Here is a 21,303-nt window from a genome sequence, read left to right on the forward strand (position 1 = left end):
CCAGGAGAGTGAAAAGGAGAGTGAGGAGGAGGAGACCCTAGCCAAGAAGAAAGAGAACAGAGAGGAAGAAGAGGATTGGAAACTCACAGCCCAGAGCAGTGGAGGTCAAAGGTCCTCCTCTTTGGAGGAGAGGAGCTGTAAGCAGAAAAGCAGGGCAGCAAGACTGCTGGGATCCCCGGGGGACAGAGAGGAACAGAAGGAAAGATCAGCAGCAGGCAGTGGGAATAGTAGTGGGGAAGATGAAGAGCCCCTAGTGCAGAGGAAGAGCAAAGACAGGACCCAGTGGAAGGGTGGGAAAAGGCAGAGTGGAAGCAGTGAGGAGGATGGGGAAGACAGCTGGAGGAAGATGACGCCAACTACTGGAAAGACAGCCAACGTGGGCAGTATCAATGGTGAGGCAAGTGACTCGGAGAAGGAGGTGAGTGACAGCGAGGCAGAGGGGACCCCCAAGAAGGAGAGGAAGAACCGCTCTTCCAAGAAGAGCTCCAAGAAAGGCAGACACGAAGCTCCTCCTCCTCTTCCACAGATGGCAGTCCAGAACATAAAGGCAGGAAGGTGAGGGCTGAAGATGGGGTGGGAGGCTACCATCCAGGAAGAGGGAGACCCTGACTCAAGCCCAAAAGGCTTGGCCTTCAGCTGCTATCTTCCCTTGCCAGGCTGGCTCTGGTCGCCCTGGTGAGGACCACCCATCTGTGATGAGGCTAAAGCGCTACATTCGGGCCTGTGGGGCTCATCGAAACTACAAGAAGCTGCTGGGCTCCTGCCGTTCACACAAGGAACGCCTGAGTGTTCTCCGGGCAGAACTGGAAGCCCTGGGCATGAAGGGTGAGGCTGGGCGTGCCCTGGGGGCTGCAGGAGAAGGCCTTGGCTGCTGGGGAGGAGAGGATCACGAGCTTCTTCTGCCCAGGTAACCCTTCCTTAGAGAAGTGTCGGGCCCTGAAGGAGCAGCGGGAAGAGGCAGCTGAGGTAGCCTCCTTGGACATTACCAACATCATCAGTGGTTCAGGTGAGGGGCTTCCTTCCACTGTCCAGGAGCAGATGGGGCATGGACTTTCTCAGGCAACTCATCTCCTGCTTTCTCATCCCCTCTAGGCCGGCCACGCAGACGCACAGCCTGGAACCCTGCAGGAGCAGCAGCCCCACCAGGGGAGCTATACTGCAGGACCCTGGACTCAGAGGAAGAGCGGCCCCGCCCCCCACCCCCAGACTGGTCACATATGCGTGGCATCATCAGCAGTGATGGCGAGAGCAACTGAGCTCCCCCTGTCCCCAGGAGGGACTTTGCACTTGTAGAAAGCATATACAGCATACCCACCCCAACTCTGCCTGCAGAGCAGAAGCAGCTTTCTTCGGAGAAGACTCGCAGCTCCCAGGGACACAAGTTATTGGGATTCTACTTCTCAGCTTCACATTCCCAGTGTAAAGTGTTTACAGGGATTTATTTTTGAAGACTCAATAAAGGAGTGTTTGAATCACCTCATCAAAACTGGTCCCCCACTCTCACCCCCTGTACTTTGGTCCAGGAAGCTGAGGAGTAGCCACTGTCCCCCTGATCTGGTTCCCTTTAATTTCCCCCAGATTCTCCAAAGAAAGTCCCAGCCTCCTGACCCTGCCATCCAGTCTGCCACCAGGCTTGATTCAAAAAGAGTGTGGCTGCTTTCTCCAGCCTGACCAGTGGGCCCCTCTGACCACCCTGCTTTTATTTATTTACTTAGGCCACGCTGTGTGGCATGTGCGATCTTAGTTCCCCAAACAGAGATCAAACCCATGCCCCCTGCAGTGGAAGCAGGGAGTCTTGATCACAGGACCGCCAGGGAAGTCCCTGACCACCCTGCTTTTAGTTGTCAGATAACCTAAAGCTTAGTTGGGAGGAAGATCTGAATAACTGGCCTTAAAAAGAATGTGAAGCACAAAATGAAAGGTCTTGGGAACAGCTATTGTTTATGTCTTTCTTCCCCTTTCTGGAAACAGCCACTTAGTCCACGGGCCGACTCTTTCAGCCTTAAAGCGGTGGGTACAGGGTCTAAACCTGACCAATCAGAGCACCCCAGGCCTCTGGCTACAGATCAAACCAATGAAGTCACTTCAGGACTGCTGGAATTCTTGCTGTTGAGGTTGTTGGCAGGTTGTAAGGTTGGAGCTGCCAGGGGCCTGTGGGTAAGGTGAACCTTCCTGAAAATCTGAAGCCAAAGCAAAGGGAAGCAGAGGTCCAGCGACTGATGACTTCCTTTGAAGCTCTGGATTCAGTCATGTCCAAAGTCAGTAAAGTCACTGAAATTTTTAGTTACACATCCCAGTGAGTTCTCTTTAAATACAAGTAACACTATCACCTGCCACTGAACATTCCTTAACACACACCTTAGACAGAAAAGGTGAGTCCTGGGATCTGTTAGAATAACCAACAGTTTATTAAAAGCTTGCCATGGGGCTCTGTGCCAGCCCCGTAGCTGGGAGGGGCTCTCATGACTGCCCCCAGGCCTGGGAGCAGCCCCTTCTGAGGTTCTTATTTTGTTCCCCTGCCCCAGCTCAAATCTCAATTTAAAAAAAAAAAAAAAAAAGGATAAAGGACAAGACGGCACAGGACGTCAGACAGCAACAGGGGAATGGAGAGACCCAGGCATCCTGACCCCAAGACCCCATCCTGATCTTTCTTTCAGGAAGACCTTTTCCTCCCGTTCTCCCCACCCCAGGCCCCAGACCTGCTCTGTCACATCCCAGGTCTGGGGGGCCTGGCGTCCCCAAGTCCATGGCCCCATTCCAGGGGGTAGTATAGTTCGCTTTATATAATATATCTAGACCCACCCTTCCCCTCCCCCAGGGGACTAGATGAATATTTGACACGCATATCTCCCTCCTTTCCCGAGGCCGTGATGGAGAGAAACCCTGGCACCATGGTGGGGAGGCAGGGGCTCCTGGTCAGCCTTGAGGCACCTATGCCCAAGCTGGCCTTGGGCCACTGGCCAGCCCAAGAAGCTCATGAGATAAGGTCTGAGGGGAGCTGGAGCCAACTTCCTGTCCCCCACCCTTGGATGGACCTCAGGCTTAGAGCCTCCAGGATCAGGCTCCACCCACCCCTGCCTCATTCATCGGCTTATCCACCTTGTACTTCAGGAATAGAAGTGGGAGGAACCATTGAGGATGTGGGAAGCAACACTGGTGCTGCGGCTCAGAGGCCCAGGCACTGCAGCAGCAGGTGGGCCCACATTGTCACTGCCACTGCCCCCCGAGGCTGCTCGTCGCAGGGGCTGGGGGCTGTTTCTTAGCAGCAGCAGGGCTCCACCACGGGGTGTCCCACTCTGTGCTGGGGGCCCCAGCCAGCTTGGGGGACCCGGGGGAGCCAGGAGAGAGGGCTGACGCCAGGCTGGGGGGGGCATGCCTGGTGGAGGAGGGCCATGGCTCCAGTGCGCCCCTGAACGGGGAACAGGACGGGAGGGCCAGGCGGGGGCAGGGGGTGGAGCAGGATAGCCCTGGGCAGCAGCCTCAGCTGGGATGCCCCCCAGAGCCATACTGGAGAAGCCCAGCCTCATGCTCTCAGCATCGAAAGCCTCGATCTCACGGGCCTGCCGCTCGAGCAAACTCCGGATTCGCTCAGAGCGCCCCGTCTGCAGGGCCAGCAGCTCCTCTTCCACCTGAGGCACCCAGAATAGAGGTCAGAGGGTCTGGGGTGGGGGCTGCCCTCCCCACCCCATCCTGGAAGCCCAGCCCTCTTACCCGCTGCTCCAGCAGTGCCCGCCTCAGAGCTACTCTCTGCTCCAGCTCCCGCAGCTCCCTCTCGTGTTGACTCTCCGTGCGGATCTTGATCTTGCTCTGGTAAGCATTGAGCAGCTCCAGCTCCTGTTGAAGCTGCTGCCGAAGGGCCTGGAACTCTGCCTCCTGGGTCTCATCAAGCCGCAGCTAGAGATTAGGTAGAGCAAGTTTTCGGGGCCTCCTCCCCTACCCCCACAATCCTCCCCTGCCCCAGCAGGCCTGGGCCCTCAGGTTTCAAGAAGCAGCCAGTCTCAACATCTATCAAAATGAAAGGTCGTCATACCCTGTGACACAGCAATTACACTTCCAGGAATTTATCCCCCAGGTATACTTGCACATGTGCTCGAAGGTGTTCACTGAAGCGTTGTAATAGCAAAATACTGGAAACAACCTAAATGTCCACCGATAAGGGATGGGTTAAATAAATTATGGTACATCCATACCATGGAAAACTCTATGCTCTTAAAAAATGAGATATGTGTACTGACATGGAAAGATGTCCAAGAAATACAAGGTGGAAAAAGAAGTTAGAGACCAGTATATAAAGTATGATTCCACTTTTAAAATTTTTATATAATTTTCTAAATATGCATAGGAAAAAATCTAAAATACAATTAATTGTTAACAACAGTTACCTCTGAGAGGTGGGTTAGGTGAGGGAACGGCAATGAATAAGAACACTTCTACTTTTTACAGTGTTATTTTAAGTGGCCTATTCCAGTGTGATGTGTGATCACTTTTAGAACAGCAAACTTCAAAATCCTCCAGAAGTCTGAGCAAATTGGCCTGAGGGCCACAATCATTTTTATTTGTTCCCTGTTCACAGATTAAACTAACTCAGGCCCAGGAAAAATTACATCCACTCTTTCCTTGGTGGTTCTTGGGTGGAGTAGGCAGGCTGGCTTTGTCAAGACCTTAAGAAAATACTTAAGAGAAATAGTAAAACCATTGCAGAGAATACCAACAGTGGAAGAATATCTGAGTTTCCCAAGAGCAAAAAGCCCTATCTCTGTCTACACCCCCCACCTGCAGTGCCCACAGCTAAGCTGGAAATACAAAGGCCAACCTCCACCACGCTCCCTCCCTGGACCCCAGGCCTCACCGCCTGTGAGCTGAGCATCTCTGAGATGGACTGGTCGTACTGCTCAGCTAGGATTGCCAGCTTGCGGGTCTGTTCTTCCTTGAGCCGCTTAAGGAGGCTCTTGTGCTGAGCTTTGGGCGTGGTCTCCAGCAAGTGTGCCCGCAGAGCCTTGTACTGCCGAGTCTGGATCTTACACGTCTCCTGGAACTGCTTCTTGATCTGCAGCTCCTTAGACTATGCAGTGGACGGACCAAGGGGAGATGGGGGCAGGGGAGAGGAGGAGGAGGAACAACCAGGGGAAAGGGAGAAGAAAGAGAGGAGGAGAGGAGACAGAAGCAGAGACAAGAAGAGGGAGAGAAACAGAAAACATGTTAGACAGAGGGGGCGGGGGGAGCTGTATACAGACAGACATGGAGAGATGGGATTGTGTTGAGAGAGATCAGGAAGATTCTCAATGGGCAAGAGATGCAAAGAAAACAAGACATCTTCCAAGAGCACGTTCACAGAGTTGGGTGGAAAACTCACAAGAAACAGCAGGAGAGTTCATGGACAGGGAACTGAGAATCTTGAGAGTACTGAGTGCACACAAGAAGCTTTGACCATGCAAAGAGGGAGAAAATACAACCTAGAGATAGACGCCTGTGAGCAGATACAGAATATGAACAAGTGAGAAAACCAAGTCACTCAACACACACATGGAAGACAGCAACACAGCTGAGGAAAGACAGAGGAAGTCCCAGGTTCATCACCTCAGGGTGGGAGGGAGGGAAGGATAAGCACCAAGCTAAGAAATGGATAAGATGGGTGGCCCCATGTCGGGCCACATAAGGGAAAGGGGCAAAGGAGGTGGCCAGAAAGGGCCCGACAAGTTCAACAGGCCAGCAGCTGCCACCCTGACCAGATATCCACATTCCAGCCCGGCCCCTTGTATACTCAGCTCCCACTCCAAGCCCACAACCAACCCCATTTCCGCAGCCCCCACACTGTCTGGGCCCCCAAACTCACCACCCCCTACTGTGGACAGTTTGCAGTGCCATCCCCCCAGCCCTCTAGGGTAATGCCTGATGCCAGGAGAGAAACTCAGCTCCCAGACAGAAGGCAACCACGTAGGGAGTGAGTTGGGAGGAAAGGCAGTGAATGAGGACAAAAGGACCCAGAACCTGAGGACTCTCGGGGAGGAATCCACAAACAGGGGAACTGTGGGACCAAGAAGTTCTGGAGAAGCTCAACAGGGGCCCAGACCCCTGAACTGGTGGTGGTCATGGTGCAACGAAGCTATGAAGGTAGAGAGGATGAGGCTGAGGAGTGAAAGGGGTTGAGATAACGTAGATGGGGTGAAGAGGTCATGGAACTGGGGGCCAAGGGTCCAGATTGGGGGCATACCGGGGAGGCTAGGCGGCAGGACAAAGCAGACAGAGGCAGCCTGGGCCAAAGGTACAGTTCCGCTCAGATATTTTATTTGTGTTTGTCTTTTTCTTTTTTTGGTGGGGGAAAGGGGACAGGTTGGAAGGGAGACAGAAAAACAAAATCAAAGAGAGAAAAAAAAACATGACTCTTCCCACCCACTGCCACCCCTGGCCCCAGGCCTGAGTCGATGAGGGTGAGGATGAGCACACACAGTGGGAGAACAGCAATAACTTAGGGTGTGGGGGGGAGCATCAGGAGAACACAAAATATAATCTCCGGACTCCACGGTGGAGGAGGCTGCCTGTCTAGAGGCCCAAAGGGCTAGGGGTGAGGTGGGGAAGCATACCGAGGAAGGAGTGGTGAAAGGGAGGAGAGGACTGGGACTGGAGAAACTTCACTGAGTAGTGGGAGATAAAGTGCTCAATGCTCTAGATTTGGGCTGGGGAGAAGCTAGAGTTGGTTACCTCCAGGGAGGCAGGGCCCGGGACTGGCGGGTTCGGGATCTCCGCCCAGCTAGAGTCTCTGGTGGTGGTTGGTGGGAGGCAGGGGGGCCTAGCCGGCGCTGGCTGCGTGGTAGCAGCCGGGGGATACGGCTGGGCCGCTCGCCCCGAAGCAGGCCCCAACTGGCCAGTGTGTGGATGGCCCAGGGGGGCAAGCGGGTGGCTAAACCTTGGCTGGCCCGTGCCAGGCGCCAGTTCCAGCCCTTGCACAGGGCCCAAAACCTTGCCAACAGGGCTAGTGGGTGTCGGGCAGTGCGAGGATTACCCCGCCGGGGCCCAGGGACAGGCAGACGGCTGCGGAAGCCATCCTTGTTGGTCTTGGGGTAGAGTGCAAATAGGCCCCGATCCCCCACAGCCCCACAGCCCTGTAGGGCCCTGAAGGCCATGGGCGACAGACGCAGCAGAGCGCGCAACCAGAGTCGAGAGATGCCCCGGCGCATCCGAGGGCCCTGCTGCCGCACCCATTTGCCCCCAGCCGCCATAGCTGCCAGAGGTAGAGCCAAGCCTGGCCAGGCTAGGAGCCAGGCAGCCCCAAGGCCCAGAGGGACACCCATAAGACCTCGGCGCCAGCTCAGACTGAGGACGGCCCCCAGTGCGGTGCCCTGAGCCAGGAGTAGGAATAGACTAGGGGGCAGGTGCAGAGCTGTACAAAGCAGTAGGTAGGAGGCCCCCAGGCCCACCAGCCCCACCTCAAGGGCCAGCAGGGCTGCCTGCAGGCCACCCCCACCCTGGGCCGCCAGCAGTGGGAGCAGCAGCAGAAGTAGTAGGGGCAAGAGGCCAGAGGAGGACCCCACTGCAAAGGAGAGTCCAGCCAAGAGGCCATGGGACAGGAGTCCAGGGAGCTGGCTAGTAGGGCTGGGCCTCAGATGTGTTGGAGGGGGTTCAGGGGGGATGTCTGGTGAGGGACAACCATCTCCAGAATCCCTTGGGGTCCTAAATGGAGCACCCTCCTCCTCTTCCTCCTCCTCCTCAGGGACTGGGGTCAGTGTTGGACCCTGGACCCAGCCAAGCTCAAACTCCTCATCCAAGAGGCTACCATCCTCCTTCCCCCACAACCTCCATTCCCCGGATGCCTCCTGGCCCACAATGCTCCTCTCCTGGGGTGCCGGCGATGGAACTCTAAGCTCCTCTATCTCCTGCTCAGGTAGCCCCCAAACTTCCTCATCAACCAAACTCCTATGTTTCTGTGGACTGGGACTAGGGGTTCCTGACTCTTCCCCCAATATCCTCTGCTCCTCTGGCTCCAAGGCAACCCCTTCCTTCCCCAGAATCCTTCTCTCTGGAACTGCTTCCTCCTCCTCTCCCAGAATTCTTTGGTCTGCCTCCTGGCCAGATGAGCAGGACTGCTCTTCTCTAGGGGTGCCTGTGTTAGGTGGTCCCAGAGCCCCAGGAATGGGGAGCGGGAGGCCCAGGGGACGCTGGCCTGCACGTACTTTGAGGCTCTTGGGCTGCTGGCGAACCTGGGCTGCATGCTTCTGCCGCAACTCTTGCTCACGCCGCTTATTGTACTCCAGCTGGTTGCCCAGCTCCGTCTGGTGCTGCAGGCGGGTGAGCTCAGCCCGCGTGCGCTGTACGGCCTGGAGCTGCCGTAGCTCCAGCTCCCGTGTGGCCTCATGCTGCCGTAGCAGCAATGCACACTCCAAGTCCTTCTGTGTCTGTTTCTTGTTCAAGTCCTGAGGCAAAAGGGAGGCAGGGCCCAGAAACTGGTCAGAAAGCCTTGTTGGTGTCAAGGAAGTGAGAGGCCCAGGACTCCTTGGCAGAGGGAGCCGAGGGTGGGGAGATGAGGGGTGTAGATGAGAGGTGTAAGGGAGCCAAGCTCCTAGCTGGCCTGGGAACTCTAGCAGGGTCTAGTGGGCACGAGAAGCGAAAGAGGTGTTGAAGAGAAGCCGAGCTGTGACACGAATGAGGGCAGATGGGAAAGACAACCACAAGTGAGGCAAATGGAAAAGGGTAGGTGCCTGGGATCTGGGAGGGGAACAGGGAGGGGGTGGCCTACCTCTCGAAGCAGGTCCTGGTCCAGGCTGTGACGAGCCAGCAGCATCTTGCGCTTGTACTGGCGACACTGCAGCTCAAAGTACTGGCGCTGCCGCCGCAGCAGTCCAGCCTCCTCCTCCGCCTGGCACTGCTGTAGCTGCTCCTTCTGCCGCAAAAGCCACTCAGCCTTCTCCCGCTTGGGTGTGCTGGGGTTCTCCTGGAGCTCCTAGGAAAGGGCAGCAGAGCAAGGAGGTCAGGGCCCGCCTCACCCTCCATCAACCCCACCCACTGCTGCAGCCCTAACCCACCTCCTTCAGCTGCTCCTTCCGAAGTTTGTAGGTTCGCTTCTGCGCCTCCAGCAGGGCAGCCAGCTCCTTCTTCTGCTGCCCGAGGATGTGCTGCTGGAACTTACGCTCCTCAGCCTGGGCAGCTCGCGCCTCCTTCTCACCGATAGCCTGGTGCCGCCTTGACAGCTTTTCAGCCTCAGCCCCAAAGCCAGCCCGCTGCGCCTCGAGCTCCCGCTGCAGCCGCGCACTGTGCTCCTCACGCTCGCCCCTCAACCTCGACTCCAACGCCAGCAGCTGTTTCTGGTGCTGTCGTCGCATCCGCTTATAGCCACTCAGCTGCTCCCGCAGGGCTGAGTCCTGCTCATGCTCCTGGATCTGACGGCTGACCTGGGGGCGGCAGAAAGGATGAGAAGTGGGGCGCAGCCCTGGCCCCCATTTTATTAACACACATAGTCTTCGTGCTCTATGGGGGAAGAACGTGAGTGTTAGCCTTATGGGTTTAATTCTCATTTGATATCTTCCTCACGCTTAACCTCTCTGAGCCTGCCACCTCAACTGGATCATGGAGATATCTCCTTCAGAGGTTGGTGAGACTGAATGAAACAAGAAAAGGTGCTGAGCACAGGGTTTTGCATAAAAGTAGGAACAATTCAGATTAATTCAAAAGAATGAAAGAATCAGACAGACCTGGGACCAGATCCCAGCTCTGTCACTTACTAACCATGTGACCTCAAGCAAGTTAATGCTGCTAAGCCTTAGCTCTATTAAATGGGACAATAACACCTCCTCACAGGGGGCGGGGAGATTAACTTTGATACCTATGTAATAGTGTCTAGAACACTCTGAACCAGTAAGTGATGGTTCCTTCCCCTTCAGCAAACACTGAAGACCCTTTACAGCTCAGATACGGAGCCAGAATATGGACCATGGGACACTGGAATAACAAGAACACTGGGCCTGGATGTCCTCATCTGAAGTTTGAGCTCAGATCCCACTGTCAAGGGCTATGTCAATGTACCCCAAACTAGTCCAGGTGGCCAAACCCCTGGAGATCACAGACCTCTCTACACAGTACCACAAAGCACCAAGCATCACAGGGTCTGAAGAGTTGTCCTAAAAGAACAACCAGCCATAAGCAGAGGCTACAAGAACATACTAGACCAACCAGTGGCCTCCAAGGGGACCATCGAAGCTTACAGCTGAACAGGAATGTAATCTAAAAGTTTATTAAAAGTATGGACGAAAAACTATGTTTTAGGAAAAGTATACCCCTTTTCCTATGAACTGAGAAAAACATCGCTGTTACTTTAAGAGAGGACCAAGGTCCTGGTTACAGAATTTGGGAAGCACCAAAGGTAGCCCCACCTGAGTCATAGCTGTTTCATCTCACAAATGGGATCATACCCTCACCCTCCCAGAAGAGCTGGAAGGATTAAATACAGGGATGTGTGTGGGCCTGAAAGCCAATTACTGGCACAGGCAGGTGCCTGTACACCATCTCTGCCCTCTAGGGGCACAGAATCCAGCAAACCTGTCATCATGCTGTTCAGGAGTATCACAGCACAGGATATGAAGCACCTGGCTGGCCAGGAGCCTGGGAAGGCATGCCAGGAGATGCTATTTAAGTCCAGCCACAAAAATGGAGTACGAGCTGGGCAATGTGACCAAAATAGTCTATTGGGAGAAGGGAGGGGAGAGGGGAGGGTTTAGGTGAGACGGTCGAGGTGAGAAGGCAAGAGACAGCAACACAAAGTGACGGTGGAATCTGGACTTAATCATATGCCACAGGGAGAAAGTCATTTCTGGACTTAGATAGTCTGGGGCATCCAGGATGGCTGCACTTACCAGGGAGGCAGTACGGATGGTGGCAAAATGGTCCCGGTTGCGGCAGTAGGCCCGTCGGCGGGCAGAAGAGGTGGTGGATGTGGGAGCCGGGGCTGCAGGTGGCTGGAGAGGGCCTGGGGTCATCTCTGGCTGGTAGGGGTCATCATAGAGGTTGTCAGAGCCCTAGAGGAAGGGAAGGTGGAAGGAATGCCCAAGGCTCAGAGGTCAATGGGCCCACAGGGAGTTCCCTGGAGACCCAGGCAGACTTAGAGAAGGAGCAGTCACGCATGGGAGGGAGAGCAGGGAACCAAGGTGATTCCTGAGAAGGGGAGCTGGGGCTCGGCCCTGCCGCTGTCAGGCCTACTCAGGGTGAGCTGCATACCGGCAGCCGGTGGATGATGGAGCTGTGGGAGGTGACTGTGTGCTCGCCCTCCTGCATCATGGCCATCTCCCGGGCTTCAGGGCCTTCTTCCTCCTCCTCCTCCTCCTCCTCCTCCTCTTCCTCCTCCTCATTGTCAGAGGCATCTGCTAGGCTGTTGACTGAACTGCTCTGGCTGGAGGCGCTGATGGACATGCTGGGCACTGAATGGCTACTCTCTAGACTGGTCAGCGTCCCGGCCCGGTGCATGTAGGGCTCTGCCTCCTGTGGACAGGACACAGGCTGTTGGGCAGGGAAGGGGAAGGACAAGGGATGTGCATACGGAGGTAGCACAAAGAGACAGGGGGTATGGAGAAGGGTGGGGAGGGGCGCCAAGCAACCGCTAGGAGGCAAGCACAACATGGTGGTGAAGAAGGGTGGCAGGGCAAGCCGGGTCACCTCCTCCTCCTCTGGGGCCTCAGCGCCAGGGCCATTGGGCGCCTCTTGGAACAGTATCTTCTTCATTTTGCGGTACTGCAGATTGTCCAGCTCCCGAACAGCATCCTTGGTCCTCTGGATTAAGTCCATGATGACTGTGGGTGGCCGCTCCCGGAGCACAAAGCGGTGCTGGGGGAAGAGAGCACTGAGGCCTGCCGCCAAGCACCTCCCGCATCCCAATATCCCGTGGATCCTGGCATTCCCTCTGGCCTGAGGCACTCCCCTGGGGCCCATGCCCAACACAGGTTGATGCTGGCCTTGTCCCAACCCCTCCTCCCACATTAATTTTTACCACCCTGTCTCTACTCCCCACACAGTCTCTTGTTCCTCCAGGCATGGCTGACAGGCAAGAAGAGCCAGGAGATCTGGATTCTAGTCCAGGTCTTCTATCAAAGTGCTCTGTGCCCCTGGACACGTCATGAGGCCTCTCTGGGCCTCATAAAGCATCCCACAATTATAAAACAAGTAGGTCAGGGTAGACAATCTAAGTCAGTTCCCAACTAGGGGTCCTTAGGCCCCTATGGATCTCTGAAGGGAATGGGGGCCCCTCTACTTTTGATAACTCAAAAAACCCCTAAGGGAAATCATACATTTCCCCACGACAAGGCTACACAGGCTTTTGGCTTGAATTACATCAGATTGGTGTGGTAACCCTGGTTATTGCACACTGGCCAGAAATTCTGGCTGGCAATTATATATATCTTTGATTAATAAAAGACGGGAAAACAAATGATTACTTAATAAATAAAGGCAATCTGGTAGACAAAACCCTGCAAAACACAGAGTCCACTGGGCACTGGGGATGGGGGTGGGAATTCATAAATGAAGTTCTCAGTGGAGGAAGAATCAGGACTCACTAATTTCACTGAGGGGTTTCTGTGGCTCCAACAAGCTACAGTTCTAGGAGAATGCTAGGCCAGTGAGCCCTCACCTTCAGAAGAACCTCTGAGGTTGGTCTGTCTTGAGGGATTTTCTGAAGGCAGGAGTCGACAAAATTCCGGAAGTACTCAGACCTAGAAGTCACAGCAGGGGAAGGGTGGGGAGGGCGTGAGCCAGGCAGCCTTACCCCTATGGCCTAACCCCTGGGCCCAGGAATCCCAGTCCTCACCAGTGTCCTGACTGGAGCACGGGGGACTCGTTCTGTGCAATGTGGTATAAGGCACTCATCGCATTCATGTTAAACAGCGGTGGTTTCCGTTCCGCTACAGAGAAAGGTCAAGGGGGAGAAGGTGAGAGGTGGCAGGTGGGCAGAGGAGACTGGAATGGAAATCAGAAGACTTGGGCTCACACCCCAGCTCCCTGACTTCCTCACTCCATGACCCTGAGCAATTCCCATAATCTCAATTAATCCTTCCTCTGTAAGACGCAGCACGCATCCTCTCCACTGCACATGGGTGGAATAGGTATCAAAGAAAATAACACATGCAAAAGCACGAATGAAGGCAGAAGAAAGCACATTCAGTTGCCGACCCAACTAATATTTATTAGGTGCCAAATCAGAGCAAAAAACTCGCTTAAGTATTACGGGCAAGATGAAAAGCAATAGACAGGCCCTGTCCTCAAGGAACTTCCAGTCTAATAGGGAAGATTAAATAGGATTGAACAAATAGCATCAAGTTCAAAGTGCTAATTGGCACAAGAGGAAAACAGGTAAATGGCTGGGAAGCTGGGTGTGTGGTGGGACTTCAAACTGGTACATTCGCAGGGGATTCAGGGAAGCTATTTTGGAAAAAGGGATATTGGATGCAGGCCTCAGATCAGAAGTCACAAACTAGAAGCCCCTTGTGGCCCAGACAAATGCTTTGTGTTGGTTTTGGTTTTTGCCTAAACAGTGATTTTTAAATTCTGATAATAATAATGAAATAATAACCTAAATTTCCAGTTTCTCTTAAAAACTTAGATCTCGTGGAATGGAGCCTACATTCCTGCATAACAATGGGCTGGAGCTAAGCAACAGCTGCCCTCTTCAGGTGGGAACAGCAACCTCCGGTTTGCTGTAGTCTCCTCCATATTGCTTCCCTGATACTGACTATCCATTGCCATTTATAATAAAGATTGATGGGTTTTTTCAATAGTAGAGAAATAGTTCCCTGCACCCATGTCTCTGCCAAAAACTAGGAATAAAATGGACAGCTCTAGATTTTTCTTATACCTGGCCTGCTTCACATATTTCCATCGCCTATCTGGTCATGGCCTTAAATGGTAAATGTAGACATGTGTAGATGGAGGGAAAGGCAAGTCCAAATCTCCAACCTTGGGCACAGGAAACAATACAAACAAAGGTAATTAAGAGAAAAATTCAGAACTTGTTAAGAGGAAAGCCAGCCTTTAGGAAGCAGAGCCTTTAGCTTGGTGGAAACAAGGATGGGGATGGCTTCAGTCTTGAAGGCAATGGGGAGCCACTGACAGCTCTGAGGAGAAGAGAAAACAACAGCACATCTCTCTGATGTAAAAGAGACTGGGAGGAAGAAGAGACGGGCAGTGGGAGAGATCACTGCAGGAAATTGTTGGTAAGAGTAACTGATAACATCTCTTTCTTGGGCAACTATTTTGTGCCTGGCACCGTGTTGGGGGCTTTACAAACATTATCTCACTAAAACAGTTGTTTCAATAGCATTGGCTGGCAGAGATGAGAACCTCAACATGGCTTCAAGACCTCGTGAACTCACTGAGCCTAACTCTCTGGCCTTATCACTCACTGTTCTTCGTTAACACACGCAATATTCCAAACAACTGAGGCTAGTCTCAGCTCCCCAGGCATGCTCCTCTGTCTGGAATACTTTTCCCTGCAGTCTTTCAAAGCTACCTATTTATTTGTCTTGTGGTTGTTTAGACATCTCTGCTACAAGGAGACCTTCCTCAGCCCCTAACTAGGTCAAATACCTTGTTTTTTGGTTGTACTGCTCCCATATCTTCTCCATTCAGCTTTTCTTACATTGAAAGAAAACATGCCTATTTCCTCAACTTGAATGTAAGCTCCAAGAGGGCAAGAACCTCATTCACTGCTCTACCCCCAGAACCTACTAGCACAGTGCATGGCACACAGTGGGCACCCAAAAAAGATTTAGAACTAGAGTAGTGGACAAGAAAAGATGAATGTTATGAAATCTTTAGGTCTAAGAAATGGCAGGATTTGACAGCTGCCTGTACTGGGGATCAAGGGTAGACTCAAAATGGACAGATGCTTGGAGGCCTCAGAGGATGGGATGGTGTGGGGATAGTAAGAAAAAGAGAAAGGAGTGGAGAGAAAAGAGGATAAGGAGCCAAGAGGAGAATGTCCTTACCCAGCTCGATGCAGGTTATGCCCAAGGACCAGACATCCACCTTGCCATCATACTGCCCCTCATCCATTGCCAGGATCACTTCTGGAGCCATCCTGGGAGAATGGTCAGGAGAGAGAGGCTAATCACCCGCCCAGACCCTGCCAACTCCTGCTCCCAACATCCCGGGAGCTCTCTCCATTCACCACCACTCCCACTCACCAGTATGGGGTGCCCACGAAGGAGTTGGCAGGTGCCATGATGGATGCGGAGCCGAAGTCCCCCAGTTTCACCAAGCCTGGCTCTGACAGCAGGATGTTTCCAGCCTTCACATCCCTGCCAAAGGCAAAGCACAAGGATAAGACATGCATCTCAGAAAGGCTGGGCAGGGGCTTTTGCACCAAGTTTCCAAGAAGACTGGAGCCCAGCAGAATGAGGAGTGGTGTAAAGAGCACCCCCTCCCAGCCATTGTCAGTACTGCTTGTACCTATGGATCATGTTGTGGGAGTGCAGATAAGCCAGGCCCTGAAGGGCCCCGTGGGTCACAGCTGCAATCTCCACCTCCTGAAGGGGCTTCTTGTGCACTGGGGAGTAAGGGAAAAACATCAAACTGAGGGAGCCCAAGGGTGGGACTGGAACTATCTTCCCTTAACCCTTCCCCTACGGCTTCTCTGTTCTTCTCCCTTCTCCCACTTGTTGGCCAAAGAATCACTTACCTTCTAGAAGGTCAGAAGCTGAGCCCAGGCAATACTCCATCACCAGCTATGGAAGGGTCAAGGGTCAGAGATCAGCAGATCTGGCCACCCCTGGCCTATCTCCCTTGGAGAGAGATCCAAAACAGAGGGCCTCCTTGCCTAGCCTCTACTCAAGCAATGGTCCCAAGGTAATAACAGGGAGAAACGACAACTGGGGAAACGAGAGGGTGGGGGGAAGTCCCTGGAGTCAGGGCCTCCCTTAGAAAGAGCCCAAGACATCACTACCATCTCCATCTGAATCCCATCGTTCAATCTCCAGCTCTCCCAGCCCATGTGCCCCCTTTCAACTGCTAATAGTCTATGTCATTCTTCAGCCTCTCCCTCTGGACACACAGTGCTGCTTATGAGTTTGTCTGAGGACTGCAGAGGTTGGGAAAGATTTCCTCCTTCCCATGATCTGCCCAACAACACCCTGAACAGGGCCCACCTAAGAGACTAGACCAGGATAAGGATGGGCCTGAGTACTGAGTACAAAGATCAGGGCAGAGTCAGGGGGCCAGCTCACCCAAGCCGTGTGCTCCCTCAGGTAACAGCCCCGGTACTGAATGGTATTGGGATGCCGGAGCTTCTGTAGGAACCGCACCTCCTTGATGATGTCCTGCCATTTCTGAGAAGGTCAGGGGAGGAGAGGCTTACTTAGCCTGCATCTTGAGCCTGGGGTCCCCTGCCTCCTACCAGTCTGTCAAGCCTGACCTACCTCATTTGACTGCTTCCCACTGTAGGACATCTTCTTGATGGCCACCACCTCACTATTCCGGACATCCCGGGCCTAGAGGACCAGACCAGAAGGTAGTGAAGGCCCCCAGTGAGCACTGGGTAGCAGGAAGACTTGCTGGCCCAGCAGGAGAGGGCAGGAAAGCCTGGTGTGGTGGAATAGTGTACAGGGCTGTTTGGAGGTCCACAGTGGGAAGACAGTCCCTGCCCCACCCTCCCAAGCCTCAACTCACAAAGTACACAGCTCCAAAGCTGCCATGGCCAATTTCCCGGAGGTCAGAGAAGAGCTTTTCCGGGTCATCCTTGAAGAAGAGCTCAGCCACATCAGGGTCCTTCAGGCTCCCGGCCCGGCCCCCAGCTGGCATGGTGGCCCCTGGGGGCCCTGAGAGTGGGGCTTAACCTGGTGAAAAGATGGGACTCTTAGAACAAAGATGGGGCCCTCAGAGAGAGAAAGGGCCCCTCCTCCCCTAGTTCCGATGAGGGGGAGGCATTACCAAGGAAGGGCAGGGGGAGATTAGGAACAATATCAAAGCTCAAAAAAAAAGAAAAAAGAAAAATGAAGTTGCCCTGGCAACGACTGCACTAGGGCCGGGTCCCTGGAGTCCCTAAAACTAAAGGAAGACTGGGAGCTCAGCATCCTCACCAACCCCTCAGCCCTCAACAAGTTCCACTTCCCTACAGCCCCTAAATCTCACCTCAAGAATAAAAGATTCTGCCTCCCAGCCAGAACCCCAGATCCCCAAGCGTCCTGTCCCACAAGTCCCACGCCCCAAATATTTCCAGGTACCTTCCTGTTCCCCTTGGCGTTGAGGCCCCCTCCTCCCTCAACCTCTCACACTCTGGAAGAGAGCAGGAAACAGCCAAGGCCGGAGGCAGTGGAAATCCGGCCATTGTTACAAGTGGGTACTGGCCCACAGGGGCCAGGAGACTCGCTCTCAAAAAGGGCTAGGGACACTGTGGCAAGCGGGAGATCGAGAATGGGAAGGACAGGGATAGAAATGGTGTCTGGCTCTGGGGGCCTGCGATCTGGGCTGCCTTACTTGTCCAGTCCAATGGCACACGCAACACACACAGGTACAGGACATTTGCAGTACAAAGAACATTTATTAAGCATATACAGTAAGCACCTTACATGCATTATCTCTCATTCAATCCTCACCACAACCTTATGAGGTGTTACTATTACCCCTATTTTACAGATGAGGAAAGGCACTCAGAGGGGTTAAGTGACTTGCCCAAAGCTGGTCCTCTACCACTATGCTTTCAAAATAGCCCTATGAAACAAGCAGGGCAGGATCAGGATCACCATTTCATGGATGAGATCGCTGAGGCATAGAAAGGAAGGACTTCTCCAAGGTCAGAGAACAGGATCTTCTCCTCTCCAGTCAGGCCTGTGTACTCATTACTCTCTCAACAACTCACCCCAAGCTCAGCCCCCTCCTCTAGGAAGCCTCCCCTGACTACCCCAAGCCCTTGGGGGGAAGAACTCCTAGAGCACCCTGCCAGAAATGTACTGAAAACTCCAGCAGTACATCAGAGCCAAGACGTCCTGAGGGGATTCCAGGCCAAACTCCTGGATAAGCACTTGTTGGAATTTAGGCACAAAGGAGTTTTTCAGCAGAGCTCAACTCCCAGGGCAGAGTTCTAGCTCCTTAAAAGCACCTAACAATTTAGCATGTAATTATATTCTGTCACACATTGTTTCCTGTTGTGTTGTTAATTTTGTCTCCTCAGCCCCACTGGAAGCTGGAGGGCAAGGAGTAAGCCTGACTCTCTGGTGGGCCCCCAGGGTGCAGAGGGCTTAGAATAGCCTAGGAGATTGATTGATTGCCCTCAGCCCAGCCCCAAGCAGCTCCCAGGCCGCTCAAAGCAGGCCCCTTTCTCCATTCTTCTGCCAGCAACCCTGCCAAGCACCCCTCACCCCCACCACACACCCACACACAAAGGCAGGTGCTCACAGCTTGCCAAAGGAATCTTCTTGACCTCTTTACCTGCACCCAACCAAGAATGCCAACTGAGGACCCCAGGTCACATATAAGAGATGCCAGCAAAACATCACAAGGGGCCTCTTCCTCAAACACCAAACATCTGAGTGATTACCAAGGTCTGTGCTAAATCATAACCACCTTCTAAAATGGACAACGTTACCTCCATTCTACAGACGAGGAAACCCAAGCCTGTCCACCCTAAGCTTCACTACCAGTGCATTTCATCTGCAATATACAGCAACAAGGCTTTGAGTAAGTTCCTTACACTTGGTCTTCTCTTCAGTAAAACGGATTACAGCGTGGAGCTGTTGTGAAATTTTTAATGAGATCTCGTACTTAGGAACACTATGCAGACACTCAGCATATGGATTTTTCCTTCCCTGCCTCCAGAGTCGCCACGACAAGGTTTTAATACTTTGGGGATCATCCTACCCCCCGGCAGCTTGGCTTTAACTGTTAAGAGACACCACTATCATTTGTCACAAGAGATGGCCCTCTCAGGAACCCAGGCCAAAGACTGGGGTGAGGGTAAAGATGAAGGTCACAGTGGAGAGAAAAATCCATGAGGCAGAAGGCAGGGGCCAGAGCCTCCCATCAGGAAAAGCTTCTGAGTATAGGCCTCCTAAAAAGGAAGCTCTTCTCTCTCCCATTCTTAAATCTCACCCCAATCCATTCTCTTCTGGACCCATGGCTAAACCTAGGCACAGAAGAAAAGAGATGACAAGAGACAGGTATGGAACACAGGTAAGACTTGTTCAAGGACCTGGGTTCCAATCCTATTCTGCTGCTGTGGGACCTTGGGCAATCTCTCTGGGCCTCAATAGCCTCAACTGTAAAATGGGAAGAAGGCAGTAAAAGAGCCCCCTCACCAGATAATGAGGGGGGAGATGAATGAGAGAATGGATGTAGAGCACTTTGTAAATGATAAATCGCTTGACAAATTAGATTACTTATACCATCACAGCAAGAGGCTGGAAGGTAACAATAGTTGGGGGAAATACTGCCAAGCACCCCTAAACACAAATGCACATATACACTTCCTTGAAAGGACAAGAAACCCAAGCAGACCATGCCTAAAAAACAGATAAGCAGACCCACCATGGGGACCAGAGGCATGGGAATTAACACCCCAGAGGAAAGAGAGTTACAATCATGAAGGGGTAGCTGTGAGGGGCAAAGTGAACAGGGAGAAAACCAGAAGGGTGCAAATCCATCTGATTAGCTCAAGCACCTTAGGGTGTGACCCCCGTGATATCAGAGACCCTGTCACCTGAGGTCCCTCATCAACCAGACATAATGAAGGGAAAAGGAAGGGGAAGAGGGTGGCAGCAGAAGGCAAGGCTAGCCAGAGGCTGACCACTGGCCCAGCTAGGCTTCCCCATCCTGAGGAGAGAGCCTACCCAGGCCCAGCTTCCCAGAAAGCAGCACCCTCTCTTCTCAAGCTAGACACAGGGACCCGCGCCCCTGCAGCCCGTGTCTCACCTGGTAGGGGTCACTATGGTGCCCCAGCGCCTCCGCCTCCTCCTGGGGTCCTCCAGCGGCTCTGCCAAGCAGGGAGAGGGGCAAGGAGACCTTTCCCCTTGCCACCTCTTCCTCGGCTTTCGCCCTTCCTAAGGGGCGGGCCCGGGAAGCCTCCCCTGGAGGGGAGGGGGTGACAACCTGATCTGACCTCGCGGTCCAGTCCTCCTTTTCCTCGAGGGCGACAGTTGCTGAGTCCCGGATTTCTGATTGTGGGGTCTTAACTCCAGATATTTGAACAGGGGGAGGCCGAATCTGATATTTGAACTCGTGGGGAATGAACCCCGGATACTGGTGCACGCAGGGTCCTGAACCCCAGATATTTGAAACCCTGTGAAACAGAGCCCCAGGTTTAGAGAGGTTGGGACCCGAGTCCCGGATATCTGGAATCTCAGGGGCTGAGACCCGGATATTTGAGAAGCGTGGGGTCAGGCCCGGAAATTCGGGACCGAGGGGACTGAGCCCCAGGTCTTCGGCCACCGACAGGGGGCCTACCCCGAGGACGTCCGACCGCACGGCCCCTCTCACGCCGGGGTCCGAGGGTGACAGCCCCCACTCCCGCCCCGGCCCCCTCCCTTTCCCCTTCTCTTTCCCGAGGACAGCTGAAAGACTGTAGCTAAGGGCGGTCCCCGTGCCCTCTCCCCCTCTCCTCTTCTCAGCCTCAGCCTCTCCGCACCACAGCCCCGGTCTCGTCCCAGTCTCCCTCTCCCTCTTCCTCCCAATTCCAAGATGGAGACCGGGCGGGAGCGCGCAGGCGCGGTATGGACGCCGGGCCAAGGGGGCGGGGCCCTAAAGGAAACAGCCCCGCCCCTCTCTCCTTAAGGATGCGGCCAGAGAGCTGGGCAGCAACCCAGCCAGAGTGCGCGCGCGCTCCGCCACGCGGACCCTGGGTGGGAGGAGGTGGGGAGCAGGGCTAGTCTTGGAGAAGGAGGAGCCCAGCGCGCTGTCCGACAACTGGTGGTGGAAAGGGCTGCAGCGCATGCGCTCGCCCCGCCTTAGCGCGGAGCCCGAGCTTGTTGCTAGGGGAAGCTTTGAGGGGGCGCGGGTGGAAGGAAATAAGAAGCCGTGATCTGCGCCTGCGTGCAGGGTAGAGGTTGGGAGGGGTAAGGGAAGACTGCTGCTGGGCGCGGAAAAGGCGGGAAAACGGACTGTCCTGGTTAGTAACTATCCAGCCTGGTCGTGGGCTCCCAAGTTCGAGGAATCTTTGCTGAGAAAACTCAATCTGTCATATCCCTTCAGGAGACTGAGGCCCTTCACAGCAGCATGACCTGCACAAGGTCACAATGCATTTATGTCAAAGCATTTCCATGACCATACCCAAGAGCTGCAGTAACCTTATGCCCTATACCAACCCAAACTGAAGAGTCAACAAGGAAAAATCCCCTAAACCTC

General features: G+C 53.9%; 2 protein-coding genes across 4 annotated transcripts in view; one reads left to right on the forward strand and one right to left on the reverse strand.

Annotated features, from left to right (window-relative positions):
• The window catches only part of HIRIP3 (HIRA interacting protein 3), a 2,683-nt gene extending 1,027 nt beyond the window's left edge, over nucleotides 1–1,656 (forward strand). Inside the window, exons 4-7 of the mRNA XM_079946118.1 lie at nucleotides 527–555; nucleotides 657–825; nucleotides 908–1,006; nucleotides 1,093–1,656. Of these exons, the coding sequence (XP_079802244.1) occupies nucleotides 527–555; nucleotides 657–825; nucleotides 908–1,006; nucleotides 1,093–1,256 (461 nt within the window). The 3' untranslated portion in view covers nucleotides 1,257–1,656. The remainder of the gene's footprint in view (nucleotides 1–526; nucleotides 556–656; nucleotides 826–907; nucleotides 1,007–1,092) is intronic.
• A 729-nt stretch (nucleotides 1,657–2,385) lies between these two features.
• On the reverse strand, nucleotides 2,386–21,170 carry TAOK2 (TAO kinase 2). Of its 3 annotated transcripts, XM_079946273.1 has the most exons (19): nucleotides 19,876–21,170; nucleotides 16,639–16,805; nucleotides 16,389–16,460; nucleotides 16,197–16,298; nucleotides 15,653–15,698; nucleotides 15,424–15,520; nucleotides 15,159–15,272; nucleotides 14,961–15,052; nucleotides 12,785–12,878; nucleotides 12,608–12,689; nucleotides 11,638–11,805; nucleotides 11,203–11,463; nucleotides 10,842–11,003; nucleotides 9,018–9,383; nucleotides 8,732–8,935; nucleotides 8,169–8,408; nucleotides 4,850–5,062; nucleotides 3,712–3,894; nucleotides 2,386–3,629 (listed from the first exon to the last, which is right to left on the reverse strand). In XM_079946273.1, exons 2-19 carry the CDS (start codon nucleotides 16,768–16,770, stop codon nucleotides 3,108–3,110), a joined length of 3,150 nt encoding a protein of 1,049 aa, XP_079802399.1. In that variant the 5' UTR covers nucleotides 16,771–16,805; nucleotides 19,876–21,170; the 3' UTR covers nucleotides 2,386–3,107. The 3 variants fall into 3 exon arrangements, with proteins under 3 accessions (XP_079802399.1, XP_079802400.1, XP_079802398.1); XM_079946274.1 differs by lacking the exon at nucleotides 4,850–5,062; XM_079946272.1 differs by lacking the exons at nucleotides 2,386–3,629; nucleotides 3,712–3,894; nucleotides 4,850–5,062 and having other exon boundaries at nucleotides 6,319–8,408.
• Between the last annotated feature and the right edge of the window lie 133 nt (nucleotides 21,171–21,303).

The sequence above is a fragment of the Stenella coeruleoalba genome (genome assembly GCF_951394435.1).
Source record: "Stenella coeruleoalba genome assembly, chromosome: 15".
Lineage (NCBI taxonomy): Eukaryota > Metazoa > Chordata > Mammalia > Artiodactyla > Delphinidae > Stenella > Stenella coeruleoalba.

Bases quoted from the DNA above. Each gene is read 5' to 3' on its own strand.
- TAOK2 (XM_079946272.1), bottom strand. From the start codon at position 16,770: ATGCCAGCTGGGGGCCGGGCCGGGAGCCTGAAGGACCCTGATGTGGCT. The intron at 15,521-15,652 runs GTAAGTGATTCT...CTTACTCCCCAG, and splicing joins AGCTTCTGACCTTCTAGAAG to TGCACAAGAAGCCCCTTCAG. The intron at 15,053-15,158 runs GTGAGTGGGAGT...CCATTCTCCCAG, and splicing joins TTCGTGGGCACCCCATACTG to GATGGCTCCAGAAGTGATCC.